At 56.7% G+C, this 13,506-nt stretch overlaps 6 protein-coding genes across 6 annotated transcripts; 3 read left to right on the forward strand and 3 right to left on the reverse strand.

Annotated features, from left to right (window-relative positions):
* Positions 1-273: 273 nt before the first annotated feature.
* On the reverse strand, positions 274-3,120 carry BCV69DRAFT_278745 (hypothetical protein; the record flags this gene model as incomplete). The annotated part of the gene is made up of 4 exons (XM_025491215.1): positions 274-322; positions 402-2,220; positions 2,275-2,578; positions 2,689-3,120. The coding sequence occupies 4 exons, from the start codon at positions 3,118-3,120 to the stop codon at positions 274-276; spliced, it is 2,604 nt and encodes an 867-aa protein (XP_025345724.1).
* A 454-nt stretch (positions 3,121-3,574) lies between these two features.
* On the forward strand, positions 3,575-4,827 carry BCV69DRAFT_284870 (hypothetical protein; the record flags this gene model as incomplete). The annotated part of the gene is made up of 3 exons (XM_025493200.1): positions 3,575-3,971; positions 4,055-4,457; positions 4,556-4,827. The coding sequence occupies exons 1-3, from the start codon at positions 3,657-3,659 to the stop codon at positions 4,825-4,827; spliced, it is 990 nt and encodes a 329-aa protein (XP_025345725.1). The 5' UTR covers positions 3,575-3,656.
* Positions 4,757-6,648, reverse strand: BCV69DRAFT_284872 (alpha/beta-hydrolase). The gene is made up of 3 exons (XM_025493201.1): positions 5,703-6,648; positions 5,366-5,620; positions 4,757-5,277 (listed from the first exon to the last, which is right to left on the reverse strand). The coding sequence occupies exons 1-3, from the start codon at positions 6,348-6,350 to the stop codon at positions 4,960-4,962; spliced, it is 1,221 nt and encodes a 406-aa protein (XP_025345726.1). The 5' UTR covers positions 6,351-6,648; the 3' UTR covers positions 4,757-4,959.
* On the forward strand, positions 6,621-8,009 carry BCV69DRAFT_66361 (DnaJ-domain-containing protein). The gene is made up of 3 exons (XM_025495433.1): positions 6,621-6,839; positions 6,926-7,059; positions 7,149-8,009. The coding sequence occupies exons 1-3, from the start codon at positions 6,753-6,755 to the stop codon at positions 7,954-7,956; spliced, it is 1,029 nt and encodes a 342-aa protein (XP_025345727.1). The 5' UTR covers positions 6,621-6,752; the 3' UTR covers positions 7,957-8,009.
* Positions 8,010-8,117: 108 nt separating this feature from the next.
* BCV69DRAFT_66478 (hypothetical protein) lies at positions 8,118-9,694 on the reverse strand. Its single transcript, XM_025495435.1, has 3 exons — positions 8,881-9,694; positions 8,721-8,806; positions 8,118-8,645 (listed from the first exon to the last, which is right to left on the reverse strand). The coding sequence occupies exons 1-3, from the start codon at positions 9,548-9,550 to the stop codon at positions 8,205-8,207; spliced, it is 1,197 nt and encodes a 398-aa protein (XP_025345728.1). The 5' UTR covers positions 9,551-9,694; the 3' UTR covers positions 8,118-8,204.
* Positions 9,695-11,817: 2,123 nt separating this feature from the next.
* On the forward strand, positions 11,818-13,495 carry BCV69DRAFT_66550 (hypothetical protein). Its single transcript, XM_025495437.1, has one exon. The coding sequence runs from the start codon at positions 12,069-12,071 to the stop codon at positions 13,224-13,226; it is 1,158 nt and encodes a 385-aa protein (XP_025345729.1). The 5' UTR covers positions 11,818-12,068; the 3' UTR covers positions 13,227-13,495.
* The last annotated feature ends 11 nt before the right edge of the window (positions 13,496-13,506 follow it).

A 13,506-nucleotide genomic window follows, 5' to 3' on the forward strand; every position in this document is an offset into this window, starting at 1 on the left:
ACTGGGGACTGGGCAAAGGATAGCGGATCTAAGGAAGTCAAAAGTCGAAGGTAGGGACGGGACCGTCTCTGATCCTCTGATCTTCTGTTTCCTGTCTCTCAAAGGAGCGTCAGAAGTGACGAGAAGATCTGGGAGATGGGTCGTGTGTTCATGGTCAGTGGAAAGAGGACTGGACTTGAAAGTGGGTGACGGAGGATAAGGGAGCTGTGATGTCGAGGATGGTCCGAGGGTCGGCGTGGCACACTCGCTCTCTGAGTACATGACGCAAAAGCTTCAGGCTCCATCGACTGTCGCGCCCACGGCTGCCAGTCCGAAGAAGGTCCTGTAGTAGGGAGAAGCAAGCGGGCGTCAGTATCTGCGCAAGGTCGTCCTCTGAACTGCAACTCCAAGTGCACACTCACCCAACGGCTCCCAGCGCGACGCCGCACGCTACATCCCTGACCCTCTTAGCGTCGATGCCAACGGACAGCCTGGGGCGCTTGACGGTCCTGACTCGGTCCAGACTGGCACGAGCGCGTGCGGCAAGTGCAGACGAGGAAGGAGTTGCACTGAGAGCTGACGTAGCCTCTTCGGGACATTGGGGAGAGGTGTATGTAGTGACAACCTCGTCCGTCTTCTCCTCGACGTGAGCGGGAGATCCTTCGTTCGTAGACTGAGGTGAGTCTTCAGGCTCAACCTCATCGATGGAGCGTTTGAGTCCAGCAGGGACAATGGGGAGTCTCTCGCAGCCGACTTCCATCATTGATGGAAGTCGTGCGTCGGCGCTCACGTTTCCACCTGTCTGAATCTCGTTGTCATCGAGCTGACCGCCTCCGGTAGATTCATCCTTCTCCTCGACGTCGCCTTCTTCGACTGACTCTTCATCGTCGTCGTCGTCGTCGCTATCGATGCTCTCGTCTTCCTCAGCTGATTCTTCAGAGTCGTTATCTGAGTCACTCTCGTTCGCGTCTTTCATGTCCCCGGAGTCGTTGTTGAGATCCTCTGCATCGGCTGGGCCTTCGTCCTCGACGGCGTCATCGCCGCCGATGTTCTCTGCGCTGGGTGCGCAGTAGCCATGTTCATCGACATTAGCTTCGAGGGCGTTCTCCGACTCTTCAACGAGCTCAGAGGACTCGGTGTGTTTCACGCTCTTGCTCATGTCAGAGGAAGCTGACGCCACCTTCGATGCAACAGGAGAATCGTGGCCTTCGTCACCTCCGAACGCTTTTCGGTAGTCCTCCCAGACCGATCCAAGAGAAGGCATCCTGAGCGTGGCCCTACGCCACAATGCATAATTGAAGGCCGCGTCGGCCTCAGCCTCTTCGCCTTCGCCTTCGCTGTCGCAGTCAGCCTGCTCGCATCTGCATTGGACCTTAGCATGGTCATCATCGGCCATGTTGGAAGACGGAGGGGGAGCGACGTCTTCGAGCTCGGCAGCTGTCTTCGCGCTTCCATCGTTTTCGGTCTGTGTTATCTTCTCGAGCTTCGCGAAGAACAAGGCTCTCTCGGCCACCTGCGAATCAGACGAGAGCGCCAGATGCTCTGCAGTGACGCTTGCGTGTCTTCTCAACATATGTTCTCGCTCATCGCGCTCGGTGTCGAAGCACATCTCGTGCAATTCACTTTCGTGCACTCTGGGTGAGCTTCCATTTAGCTCCGAGTCCGAGCTCACGTCTGAATCGTCGTGAACATCGCAGGGCGACCACTCGCGATCTTCAGCACTGCCAAGAGATTGGTCGCCCGAGGCGTCATAGCCCGCTGGATCATCGACGGGTGTTGCGTCGAGGTCTTCTTCAGAGCTGTGTTCGTCGTCACTGATCGAGTCTTCTGCGATGCCTTCGTGCTCGCCTTCTTCTTCCCGGCCTTCTGGCTCTGCTACTTCAGCGTTATCAGCTTTGGTCGAGACTGGGTTGGTCATGTCAGGGGCACCGGAGGAGCTCGTCCTGGCGGCCTTCTCTGCCTCGCCGATAGCCTTGGCAGACACATTGTTGGCTTGGATGGAGCTACCCGCGCTAGGGACCGGGGAATGGTCTAAGTTACCTGCGGGAGCGCTAGACTGTGCTACAGTGCGTATGGCCCAGGGGATCTCATCGCTTTCCATGAGGTCTTCATCGGTGAGGCGTATGACATTGTTGGCCTCTCTAGGCTTCGGTGGCGCGTACTTGGCCAGGGTGGCATTGATGGCATCAATCGTCTTGCTCAATGAGGTCACCTTGTCGATGGGCGCATCTCTGTAAGGACCTGCACTCGTAGAAGGGCTTGAATGAGTGGGCACCGGCGCAATCACTGGCGCACCTACTGGCGCAGACGCAGATGTTGACGTGGGCTTGGCAATGACCTTTACCTCGTACTGAAGGGGTCGATAGTCACGTCCACTCCTCGTGACGCCTTTGCCAAGGAAGAGTCGATCCCCAGTCTTGATGGGCCACCATGTGCTGTTGGTGACTTGTCGGCATCTGTAGAGAGCGCCGTGGGGTAGCTGGGGTGTAGCCTCGATGACAGTTCCGTGGGAGCTCTTCAAGTCTTTGATCGTGACCGATGTGCCGCCTTTGCCAATCTTGATGTAGAGGTGCTTGCGGGAGACGACTCGTCCTTGGAGCTGAATGTGGATAGGAGTATGATGATTAGAGGGCAGGAGGATTGGTCAGCTTGTCAGCTCCGTTGCGATACTCAGCTGTACAGCCTTGTATCCCACTGCGATGGACTCACGCAGACGGGCTCGATGAAGTTTGCATGGTCATCGAGTGTGACGTCGGCGGATCGACCGAGGACATAGGTGCGGTCTACATCGGTGAAAGCGGGGAGCCATAGTGTCTTGTGTGGCTCTCGATTGTGCTTGGACAGGAGTTCGAGACGGAGTCCTCCCTTGTCCTTGGTCTGCTGAGCACTGTGGTCTGATGCGGCATAGATGGCCATTGCGTGTGGGTTTTCCTCGGACGAGAGACTGGGTGAGGGTGTGGACTTGGGTGGAAGGGCTGCAATCGAAGAGTTTGTTGAGGTCTTGTTGGTAACCCAGGGGGACGAACTCTTGTTGGTAGTGGTGGGTATGGGTGCCCAGGGCTTTGGGATGCGTATGGTCTGCGAGGACGATGGTGGAGGAGGTGGTGGTGCCGACGAGGGCGGTCGAGATGGGATGAGCATATCAGGAAGGGTAGAAGGGTGGTAGACAGAGTGCGAGATGGAAGGGTGGATGGACAGACGAGGACGAGGAGGACGACTGACCGGCGCACGACGGACGGCATTGGCATTGGCAGAGGCAGTGGGGGATCCGTAATCTCCCATTGGCCTCAGTCGCACGGCACACGCTCAGCCTCACGGAACTACACGCCGCGTCCCCGCCTGGAGGCACCAGAGCAGTGTCATCGGCAAGAGCACAATCTCGCACGGGCCCCACCAGCGACCTCAAAAGTTAGCGGGGTGCACGGCCCCACCAACGCCATGCGCCGTGCCTACGCAAAGGCAAACAGCGGAGGCGAGTGAGAAGGTACAAAGCAATGTCGGGGAGCAATGGCGCGGAGCACAGGCGCCGGGAAGAGGTAGCACAATGAGGAGCACAGCTTGAGTGCAACATCGACGCCGTAACCCAACTCCACCAGGTACTTCACCACTCGACGGGTAGCTTGCGCCTAAGTGTATCTCACCCGCCTTCAACTCTACCCCCCAACAGCACGCCCAATATGAGCGGCACTCAGCACCCTCTCTACCCACTCATCAAGCTCTGCACAGTCACAGCCACCAAGCTCTACTACGGCCTCCTCCTCACCTACCTCAAACTCGCACCTCCCAAGCTCACCCTTCCCATCAATAGCTCAAGCACCACCACCAAAGCGAAAGACTACCACGAGTATGGCTTTGCAACACTCAGCGCTTACGATCTAGCTCTCGACTGGAATTGTTTTCTATATGGTGTCAGTAAGAAGGAGATGCAGGAGTGGTTCGATCAAGGATTGACCGAGGAGCATGCAGATATTGGGCCGGGAAGTGGGTATTATGTGAGTGCGAGAGGGAAGAAGTAGGTTGCTTGCAGGTAGGGACCTCTGAAGCCTAATCTTCATCCCCTTCCTGATGCCCTCAGCCGGTACACTCCAAGCGACTGCCCGCCTTGATCGCCTCCTCCACCCCCAGCAAGCCAATCGCCTACCACGCCTTCGACACACAAGAGACCTCCCTCCTATACCTCACCTCTCGCCTCTCATCGCGGTTTCCTCTCACGACCAGCTCCTCCTTGCCCTCAACCGCTAGCGGCAACGGCACTCCCTCCAATCCCAGTCTCGCGCTACAGACCCACCTCTTCGACGCCCGTCAGCACGCTCGTGCCCGAAGTGAATTCGGAGGGAAGATGCAGAGCGTCAATATGCACTTTTTGCTGCACTGCATCCCACCCACTGAGGGTGGTGGGCCAGAAGACAAGTTTGAAGCGGTGTTGAAGACGGCGTGGGAGATGTTGAAGCCGGGCGGGAGCGTTTACGGGACGACCAGTGAGTAGAATGGGAGCTGAGCGCCGAGTAATTACATAGCTCTAATCACATATAGAGGAAGAGCTGAATACCCCTCTTTCCCGCCCGGCTCTGCTCAGTCCTCGATCCTCTCGCCCCCTCAGCTCCAGGGAGACTCAATAGTTCCTTTCCCCCCACCTCGCTCCGCCTGCAGCCTGCCCTCGCCCTAATCTCCTGGCTGCAGAGCGTTGGAGTACTCTGCAATCAGGGCGACTCCCTCAACGCCCTGCTCTGCGCGGCTCAGCCTGTGGGCTTTGAGTTCGAGGAGAGAGGGGGGAGAGACGTCTACTTGAGGGGAGTGGTGTGCTTTTTTAGATTTCGTAAGCCAGAGGAGAGGAAGGATGAGGCTTGAGTGAGTCAGAAAGTTCACTTTCGGCAAGCTACCTGCAGCCTGGCAAAGGGTTTGCAGAATGAATCAATGCATATGCGCATGGCAATCATTACCATTGCCGTCTATCATCTCTAACTCTACACTCTTCCCACTCTACTTCCATCCTTCTCCTTTCTTAAAGCACTCCTCCAACTCCGCATTCAACCTCTCCGGCTCCTGCGCCTGAATCGCATGTCCACACCCTTCAAACAGCCTAAATTCCGCTCCGGGTAGATTCTCTTTCAAATGGTAAGAGTTCCCCGGGTTGACCAATTGGTCCCAGTCCCCTGTGACGATCAGGATGGAGGAGATGGAAGAGGCAATGCGCTGCAGGGCGACGTTGGTGACGCGATGTGAGGTGGCAGCTCGCACTTGGCCAAAGGAACCGGCGGGGGATTGACGACGGGTGAAGTGGAAGCGCCAGAGGAAGAACTGGAGAGAGTACAAGCAAGGAGTTGAGAATGGTGTCAGTCCTCGAGCTCTCAGTGAAAAGTACATCTTTCAAATGTCGCCAACTTACGTCAAAAGCTACCTCTCCATTCTTCTTTCCCGGGACGACTTTACTCTCCTCTCCCAGCCACTTTGCGGGAAAGAGTGTCTCTACGAGTCTCTGGATTGGGTATTCTGGTGGGTCGATACCGAGCATCTTGCCTGCCATTAGACGGGTAATGGTCGCCACGCCTGCCCAAGGGGGAAGAGCGGTTTTGAGACTCTTTTCACCCGAGAAGCCTGCACGGCCAGATGTGGTGGAGAGGAGGGAGAGGGACGATATGCGCTGCACGGGCGAGCCAGGTGAGATGATAGGCGCTGGTGAGCTTACTGGTCCATTTCTCCTCGTCTGTTTGCAGGTCACTCACCTCGGGTATAGCCTTCGCCAGCTCTAGCGCGATCATCCCTCCCATGCTGACTCCCACCACATTCAACTGCTTCTTGTCTTTCCACTCGAGATGATCGCAGATTTCTACCACGTCCTTTGCCATCTCACTGGTAGAGTACTTCTTCATCTCCCGCGGCGTCTCGCTGTTCCCGTACCCCCTGTTGTCAAGTACGAGCAAGGAGTAGCGTGGGTCCTTTGCGAAATGCTCCACCTGATTCAGCCAGCCAAAAGCAGAATTGTTGAGACCCATGACGAAGAGTACTTTCACGGGTCCATCGCCGTGCACTTCGTACCAGACTTGGAAGCCCGGTTGGGAGCGATCAGGCGGCCGAGCGCCCTTTGCTGCTGCGTCCAGAGATGGATCGGCTACGGCTCCTTTTGTAATGCGGTCTTTCGCCACGCGGAGCATTCCACCTTTACTGAAAGTGTCTGGAGAGAAGACGGTGAGACCGCGATCTCCTGGTGGGGACGAGTCGCTTGTGGGGTCATTGGAGGAGGCTGGGATCCCTGAAGGGTCGGTGGAGATGATCGAGGAGATGTGCGTTTGTCCATAGTTGGAGGGAGCGCCACTATAGACTGCGCCCGGTGGTAGGGAGTCGTACGAGGGGAATTGATAGTTTGCCGTCATTGTGAGAAAAGGGAGGAGCGCGTAGTGAGTATAGCTTATGATGTCCGGAGGTGAACATCTAGGGTCCTGTCGTGTGAGGGACTTGTACGGGTGAGCTTCAAGTGGAGCCGATGTGCCGGACGGGAGGAGCTGGTGCATCTCCGGCGGACGTTGAAAGCGAAAGCCCGGTCAACGGAACAGGAAACGGAAACGGAAGCGGAAGGAAGCGAGGCAGGCAGGCAGGCAGGCAAGGAGCCAAGACAGGCTGCAGCCCGATGCGTGCGCGAAAGAGGGCCAGGCCAGCAACCAGGGAGCAAACAAGGAGCCAAAGCAACACCCAACACTTTCGCATTCCTACCACCTTCTTCCCATTCTCTTCCGTCTTTATTCTCCCCGCCTCGTAACCTACCTCTTCGTCTCAAGATGAGGTTCTGGAATATCATCAGCATCTTCGTCCTCGCCCTCCTCCTCGTCGTGCCAGCTTGGGCATGGGAGAACTCAGACCATGAGGTGAGCTGCGAAGCACCCACATCGCTAGCCGCCGATATAAACAGCTTCTTTCTGATGTCCATCTTCGCCCCTTCGCCATATTGCAGATCTTCGACTTGCAAGCAGCCCTCGAGTCGAGTGAAGGCAAGGGCGTTACATTCTACTCCATGCTCAATCTCACCAAGGACGCTACTGCCCAGCAGATCAAGACGGCTTACAGGAAGAGGAGCGTAGAGCTGCAGTGAGTCAGAGGGTCTCGACGAAGGACGACTGCTTGTCGGCACGGAAAGATGCTGAGTTGTGCTTTTGTTCTTTCTCCAACCTTTCCAGCCCGGATAAGCACCCGCAGAATCCCTCGGCAGCAAAGCGCTTCGAGCGTCTGGGCCTGATCAACAAGATCCTCCGTGACGAGCGCAAAGACCGGTATGACCACTTTCTCTCCACCGGTTTCCCCAAGTGGCGCGGAACAGGCTACTATTACGAGCGCTTCCGCCCTGGACTCATCTCTGTCATTGTAGGTGTTCTAGGCCTCACGGTCCTCGTGGAGCACATGATCAAGCGACTCAACTTCTCTCGCGACGTTGGAAGAGTTTCACAGCTGCGCAAAGCAGCCCTATTCCAGGCTTGGGGACCCAAATTCTTCCAGGTTCTCTACAATGCCAAGGGCGCGCCTGCCGTCGCACAGGAGAAGAAGCTCAAACTTCAGGTGGCTTTCCTGCCTGAGCTGCCGGCAGGTCCTACTCCAGCAGAGGTGGAGCAAGGAAAGGTGGACTGGGATGCTCTGGAGAAGGAGGTCAGGAAGAGCGCGCTCACCAGTGGTGGAAGCCCAGCTCGCACTGGAGAGGGCGCTCCACGGACAGTGGATCTGCTGGTCACGAGGGAGAGCGATGGAGAGGCCATTGTCTGGCTTCTCGATCCCGCCTCGGGCGAATTCAGCGAGCTCAATGAGGAGAAGATGCTCAAGCCTACCTTTAAGGAGAGCTGGCCATTGCGAATTGTGCAGAGGTTCAGGGAGGGAAAGGCTGGTCAGGCGGTCGAGGAAGCTGCTGCTGAGGGAGCAGAGGCCGTGTCGAAGGCAAAGGAGAGCGTCGCTTCTTCGTCGGCTGTCAAGAAGAGCAAGGGCGGCAAAAGGCGCTAGAGCCAAGGCAGCGCATGGGAGCATATATGCAGATGAGGAGAGCTGGGAGAAATTCAAGCCATTGGAGAATCGCATTTACACCTATCCGATAGCAACAACCATTAGCTCAGCTCAATTCAATAGAGGGAGAGTGTTCTCTAGAGGCGGTATACCTTCGAGGCGTTTCTGTGCGACGAGGAGAGGGAGGATTAGTCAAAGTGCGATTGTCAGCTTCTGCCCCATCTCGTCTCAGTCCGACTATGCTCCACTTACTCTGCGAAAATACCATCCAGTTCTCCCCTCCTGCCCAGTCCCATTGCATAAAGTCCAGAACGTACAGTCTCATACCACTCCTTGACAGCCTCCTCTGCCTCTTTGGTTCCATCCGTTGAAGCCGTAGCCAAAGAAGGGCCAAGAGCATTCAAATGACAAGCCCAAAAGACTCTCTCGGTTCCAAAGGCCTCAATGAGGACCTCTAGGAAGATTCTCACTCGACTTTGAACTTCTTCACTCTTCTCTCGAGCTGGGAGGAGGAGATCACCCTGTGCGCTCGCAGAGGCGGAACTGAGGACTTCGGCGGCACTTTGTACGAGGGAGGAGGAATGGTCGGCTGCGCGGGTGGAGGGAGGTGTGGTTAGGGGATTAGAGAGGGAGGAGGGAAAGACGAGGGGGGAGAGCTTGATGTAGGTCTGTGGGTGGAGGGCAAGGCGCTGCGTAGATGGATGGAGTAAGGTGATCGAATTCAGCACAAGGGGTGTAGAAGAGAGTTGCATCGAATGACTCACGCCGACGAAGGCAGCCCAGTCTTGTAGCTCCTGACTCCGTGGTAGGCTGGTGGAGTTGATGTGCAACGGCGGCGAGGCAAAGGAGTCTGTAAAAGGTCAAGGTCGCAGCGAGTGTCAGCGGACTCTCTTTCAGCACCTCAGAAACGTATCCGGCACTGACCAAAGACGATGTACCCTCCTGACTCATCACTTCCTTCTTTCTCCTGCCTAGCAGCAGCCGAATCACTGTGAGCCTTGCCTAAAATCTCCTCGACCTTCTCCCTCACCCGCTCCGCCTCACCCTCCTGCTCCCGACTACCATCGCTAGTCACCAGTGCCATCTCAAGGGTATTCTGCCTCTCCCGCGCAGCCTTGATAATCTCGACCCACTTGTTCACTTCGCTCAGGTCTGCCTCTGAGCGGATGGTAGGCAGGGAAAAGTTGAGGGAGAGGTGCGCAGGTACAGAGGTTGATCCAGGCTCGGGCAGGGCAGGTGGCTCTCCGCTCTTTGCCCGTAGACCAGCAGCGAGAGGGTTGACGACACCGATGGGGAGGTTCTGCCTTGCGTCTTTGCCCACCTCAAGGGCGTTGGAGGTACCGGCTGGTTCCTCTCCAGAGGAGGCCAGCTCGTATACGAGACCCCTGAGCTTGATGCTTTCATTTCCGCAGAAGCCTCGCTCACGCCAGGAGAGGCAGAGGGAGTCGAGTGTGCTCCTAGAGGCTGAGCCAGAGGTGAGGAAGCTTAGAGAGGAGGGATGCTGTTGCTGCACCGAGGAGGTGGGGTGATTGGACGAGGGAGGAGAGGAGAGGACGGAAGCGAGGTCCAGCTTGGGAGGACGAGAAGGGGCCATGACTGTGGATGAACTTATTGCGATGTGGGAGGTGGAAGAAGGTGATGGTGCAGTCTTGCTCGGGTGGATCTACGACTTTCGTCAAGGATGCTTACGAGTGCGAAGAGAGTGTATGGCAATGAAGGAGCAGCGCAGCCTTGTGACCATTGCACTCCAGAGCGGAAGTAGGGCCCTGCTGCACCTCGACGTCGATGCACGCCAGCTGTGGAGGCAACACAACTCCGGCCTGGCGCATGAAAGCAATCACACTCGGCTCGCGTGGCAGACGCGGGGGGAGGCCACACACGCCAAGGTCCATGCCGTGCAGCGACGAAGGGCATCCCTGGCGACGACATTGAGGGGGCGAAGAACATTTTTCTAGAATGAGGCACGGCAACAAGATGTTGACCCAGCGATCATATGGACATAGATACCGAACTTGCCAAGCACGCTTCGGAGCACTTTTCACCCGGGTCCGAGAAGCACGGCGCTCTTCCGTGACGGGGATATAGAGCCGCAATTACAGGCACTCGGTCATCTCCGACATGTGCACGCTGCACCTGGGCGACGACGGAAGGGTTCCTGATATGATGACCCTAATATGATGTCTCTATTACTTACCGGTCCTGGGAACAGCTGCTAAGGGCGCGGTCTTGGACTCTTTCACACGTCTCCAGTAGCAAACGCCGTATATAAGAAGGCATCCTTTTGCCTTCAACGCCTCGTTCTGCTTTCTCGCACCATCCACACCCTCCCCCACTCGTCAGCCTCTCTGACACTTCCACTCCTTCTACATCCGCACACACGCACACACACACACAAACACCCTTGTCAAGCACCCTGTAGAACAGAGTGAGCACAAGCGCTGCATGGACTACGTAGTGGCGTGAAGCTGACCTCTTCAGATCATTTGCTCCTGCCCAGTAGGCTCTCCAAGCTGACTTGACATCAAGCATCTACCATGAAGTCGAACACCCTACTCATCACACTCTGCCTCATTCCCCTCGTCCTGGCTTCCCTGGCCGATGCTCACCGAGGGTTCGAGGCAGTCCGTGGTGCCCCCTCCAAAAGGTCAAACCCCATCGATGAGGTCCTCTCCCAGGTCGAGCACCTCCCCACGACCCTCCAACCCCGCTCTAGGAAGCACCTCGCTGAGCGTGCCGAGCAGGAGGCACCCTACCATCCCGACGAGTCCTACCAGGGCAAGACGGCACCCAAGCCCTTGCCGCACCACGGCATCGTAATTGCTCGACCTACCAACGGCTGTTATCTCCCAGGCCACGACGGCAAGATGTACCACATCTGTAGGTCCCCGAATAGGAGTTGCCCACTGCAATGCCAGTCGTCGCGACCCCCTTACTCCCCACCCAAGCCCAACTCCCCCTAAGCAAAACGCGAGCTGCGTGGCTCGTGAACGCGACAGCAAGGGCGGTACGCCTGTATTTCCTGACTTTTTGTAGTTTGTTCTCTTCTACTTGTCAGCTCACCTCTTAGAAACTTTTGTTCTATCGCCGGCTATGGCGGCACACACAGCGGAGACGCAGCGAGAAGCAATTCAATACGGCTTGCCCACGTAGTCTGGCAATAGCAAAGACCGTCGATCGCTTGTTACCATTCGAGAGCGAGGCGAGAGTAAAATCTTCACTGATGCCGCCTTCTGACACCAACGAAACGCGGAAGATCTTCGCTGACGGCGTTCATTTGCGGTGGTCAACAGCTACGGAAGAGGGAAGCCGCGGTTTGTGACTTGACATGTAATATTCAGAAAGGGGGGCAAAGGCAAGCGTCGGCGACTCAGGTTGTAGGTAATTGCTTTTTGCGTGCAGCAAGTCCGATGGTCGCCGGCATGGACTTCCGGAAGCCTTGTGCGACCGGAGAGGTCGTCATATCAGAAGTTGACAAGTCCTTCATTGGTAGACATGTTGTCGGTAGGTTTCACAGACTCCACAAGCAAAGAAGCGATCAGCAATGGCTCCGTAACCCTGGCTCTGCTCTGCTCTACTATGCTCGAACGCTAAGCGCAACTTCATTCGCCTAAACCTTCAGTGGCAAAAGCCATTGCGTCCGCGATATCCTTATCCAGCGATCAGCCCCTCCCTGCTGCTCCCAACAACGTGTATCGCTGTCGCGTATTGGTGGCAGCAGCCGTTATCGTATTGCTTGCTCTCCACCACTGTCGGCGATGCTGGTGGACGATGACATTGTCCATCGACAGCTGTCAAGCTATTGTGCAAGAGCAGCGCCTCTCCCAGTCTTGTTTCGGGATAGACGGAGCGAGTCCGTGCTGATTATCCTTCGAGGAAGTACAAGAGGGGTCCATGATGTCGCTTTCGAAGTCTGGACCCTCTTCTCTCTCCAGCAGTGCTCACTTTCTCGATAGCGTCTCATCCTCTCCATCTCTACACTCCAAATCCTCAGGCTGAACTGGTTTCACCCTAGAAAAATTTCCTCACTCCAGACAAAATTTTCAAATAGAGCAGTGCTCGTCTATCCAAACACTCATCATCACACAATCTGTAGCAGGTCTCAGATCCACAACATGAAGCTTCAATTCGCAATCATCCTTGCCGGACTTCTGTCCCTGTCCGTAGCACAGGCTGCTCCTTGGTCTGAAGAATCGCCTAACGAACCCATTGGCCTCGGTGCTGGCTCTTCTCGCGGCTTCACCCAAAGCAAGAGGGCAATTCCCACTGTTATGCGACCTACCCCTTCCCAAGACCCGCAGGAGCGGCTCAACGACCCCATTCACCTCATGAAGCGCCGAGCGATCCCTTTCGGCGAGCGAGGAATCAAGATCGATGATCCTACCACACAGTACATCACGCCAGCCCAGTACAGGCGGGGAGACGACGAGATCCGACTCATGGGAGACTACCAGAGCACAGTCGGTTCCAAGCCCCCCGCTTCCGGGATCGGGCTACCTCCCCGTACTGGCAAGCCTCCTGGAGGCGGTGCGGGTCGCTCATTCAAGCGAGACATCGCCAACGAAGACTACGCGTCGCTCAGAGACGACTACCAGAGCCAGACCGGCGGTAACCCTGGTCCGGGTCACTGGCTTCCCCCTCCTGATCCCAAGGCTAGGTCGGGCGGTGGAGTGCGCTCGGGCAAACGAGACCTGACGGATGAAGATCTGGAAGACTACGCCTGGCTCAGGGAAGACTACCAGAGCAAAGCCAACGAGCCTAAGCAGGGCGGTTCCCCGGGTCATTGGCTACCTGGATCTACTGGCAAGCCTCCTGGCTGTACTTCATGCCGCACAGGCAAGCGTGACCTGACCGAAGAAGACGCAGCTGATGATGTCTGGCTGAGGTCCGACGACAGGCGCAGTTCATCAGAGCCCCGCAGCTTGCTGCCTCCCCCTACTGGCATGCGCCCGGTACGCGACAGAGCTCGCATGGGCAGGCGAGACCTAGTAGACATGCAAGTCGCAAGCGACTACGTCTTGTCTAGAGATCTTGTTCAGAAGCCCCCCAGTGGTGTCTCCAACCCTGGCGGTGGCCCAGACCAGGGAGCAGTTGAGAACCCCGGCGGCAGGCGAGGGCTGAACGATGCGGATTCTGCTGGTGGATCTATCCTCTCCAGGGACACTACGGGCAACAAGCCCTTTGGTGCCGTCCCTCGTGCCCCGGTCGACAGGGGTGGTGAGGCTTGGCAAGACATCGGCCCTACGAACCCTGTGAATCCCGGACACCCTTGAGCTCATCGCCGAGCCGAGCTGAGGTATCCTGCGCGAGCAGATCGGCGATCCTTGAAACTCCTCGGTGACGACCCACATATATACTTCCCTTTTCGACCCCCTCCCGACGCAACGGGCCCGGTTGCTCCACCTTAGTGGAATAGATGCATGACGATTTGCTGACAGACTGGCTGATCTCCGTGATCTTCTTGACGCTTGCTGCCAGCCATGAAAAATGGTTGAGGTGGGCAGGCCACTGCCAGACCTCTATCAAGTCACCATGTTGCTGTAGCTCTTGATC

Source organism: Pseudomicrostroma glucosiphilum, assembly GCF_003144135.1.
Source record: "Pseudomicrostroma glucosiphilum strain MCA 4718 unplaced genomic scaffold BCV69scaffold_15, whole genome shotgun sequence".
Lineage (NCBI taxonomy): Eukaryota > Fungi > Basidiomycota > Exobasidiomycetes > Microstromatales > Microstromataceae > Microstroma > Microstroma glucosiphilum.

What these genes read in the sequence shown, in the direction of transcription:
- BCV69DRAFT_284872 (XM_025493201.1), bottom strand. Translation starts at nt 6,350, where the DNA reads ATGACGGCAAACTATCAATTCCCCTCGTACGACTCCCTACCACCGGGC. An exon ending in TGGCGAAGGCTATACCCGAG is followed by an intron (nt 5,621 to 5,702) that starts GTGAGTGACCTG and finishes TCGCCCGTGCAG; the next exon opens with CGCATATCGTCCCTCTCCCT. An exon ending in ATGGAGAGGTAGCTTTTGAC is followed by an intron (nt 5,278 to 5,365) that starts GTAAGTTGGCGA and finishes TACTCTCTCCAG; the next exon opens with TTCTTCCTCTGGCGCTTCCA.
- BCV69DRAFT_66361 (XM_025495433.1), top strand. Translation starts at nt 6,753, where the DNA reads ATGAGGTTCTGGAATATCATCAGCATCTTCGTCCTCGCCCTCCTCCTC. An exon ending in GGGAGAACTCAGACCATGAG is followed by an intron (nt 6,840 to 6,925) that starts GTGAGCTGCGAA and finishes GCCATATTGCAG; the next exon opens with ATCTTCGACTTGCAAGCAGC. An exon ending in AAGAGGAGCGTAGAGCTGCA is followed by an intron (nt 7,060 to 7,148) that starts GTGAGTCAGAGG and finishes CAACCTTTCCAG; the next exon opens with CCCGGATAAGCACCCGCAGA.
- BCV69DRAFT_66478 (XM_025495435.1), bottom strand. Translation starts at nt 9,550, where the DNA reads ATGGCCCCTTCTCGTCCTCCCAAGCTGGACCTCGCTTCCGTCCTCTCC. An exon ending in AGGAGGGTACATCGTCTTTG is followed by an intron (nt 8,807 to 8,880) that starts GTCAGTGCCGGA and finishes GACCTTTTACAG; the next exon opens with ACTCCTTTGCCTCGCCGCCG. An exon ending in ACTGGGCTGCCTTCGTCGGC is followed by an intron (nt 8,646 to 8,720) that starts GTGAGTCATTCG and finishes CCATCTACGCAG; the next exon opens with CGCCTTGCCCTCCACCCACA.
- BCV69DRAFT_66550 (XM_025495437.1), top strand. Translation starts at nt 12,069, where the DNA reads ATGAAGCTTCAATTCGCAATCATCCTTGCCGGACTTCTGTCCCTGTCC.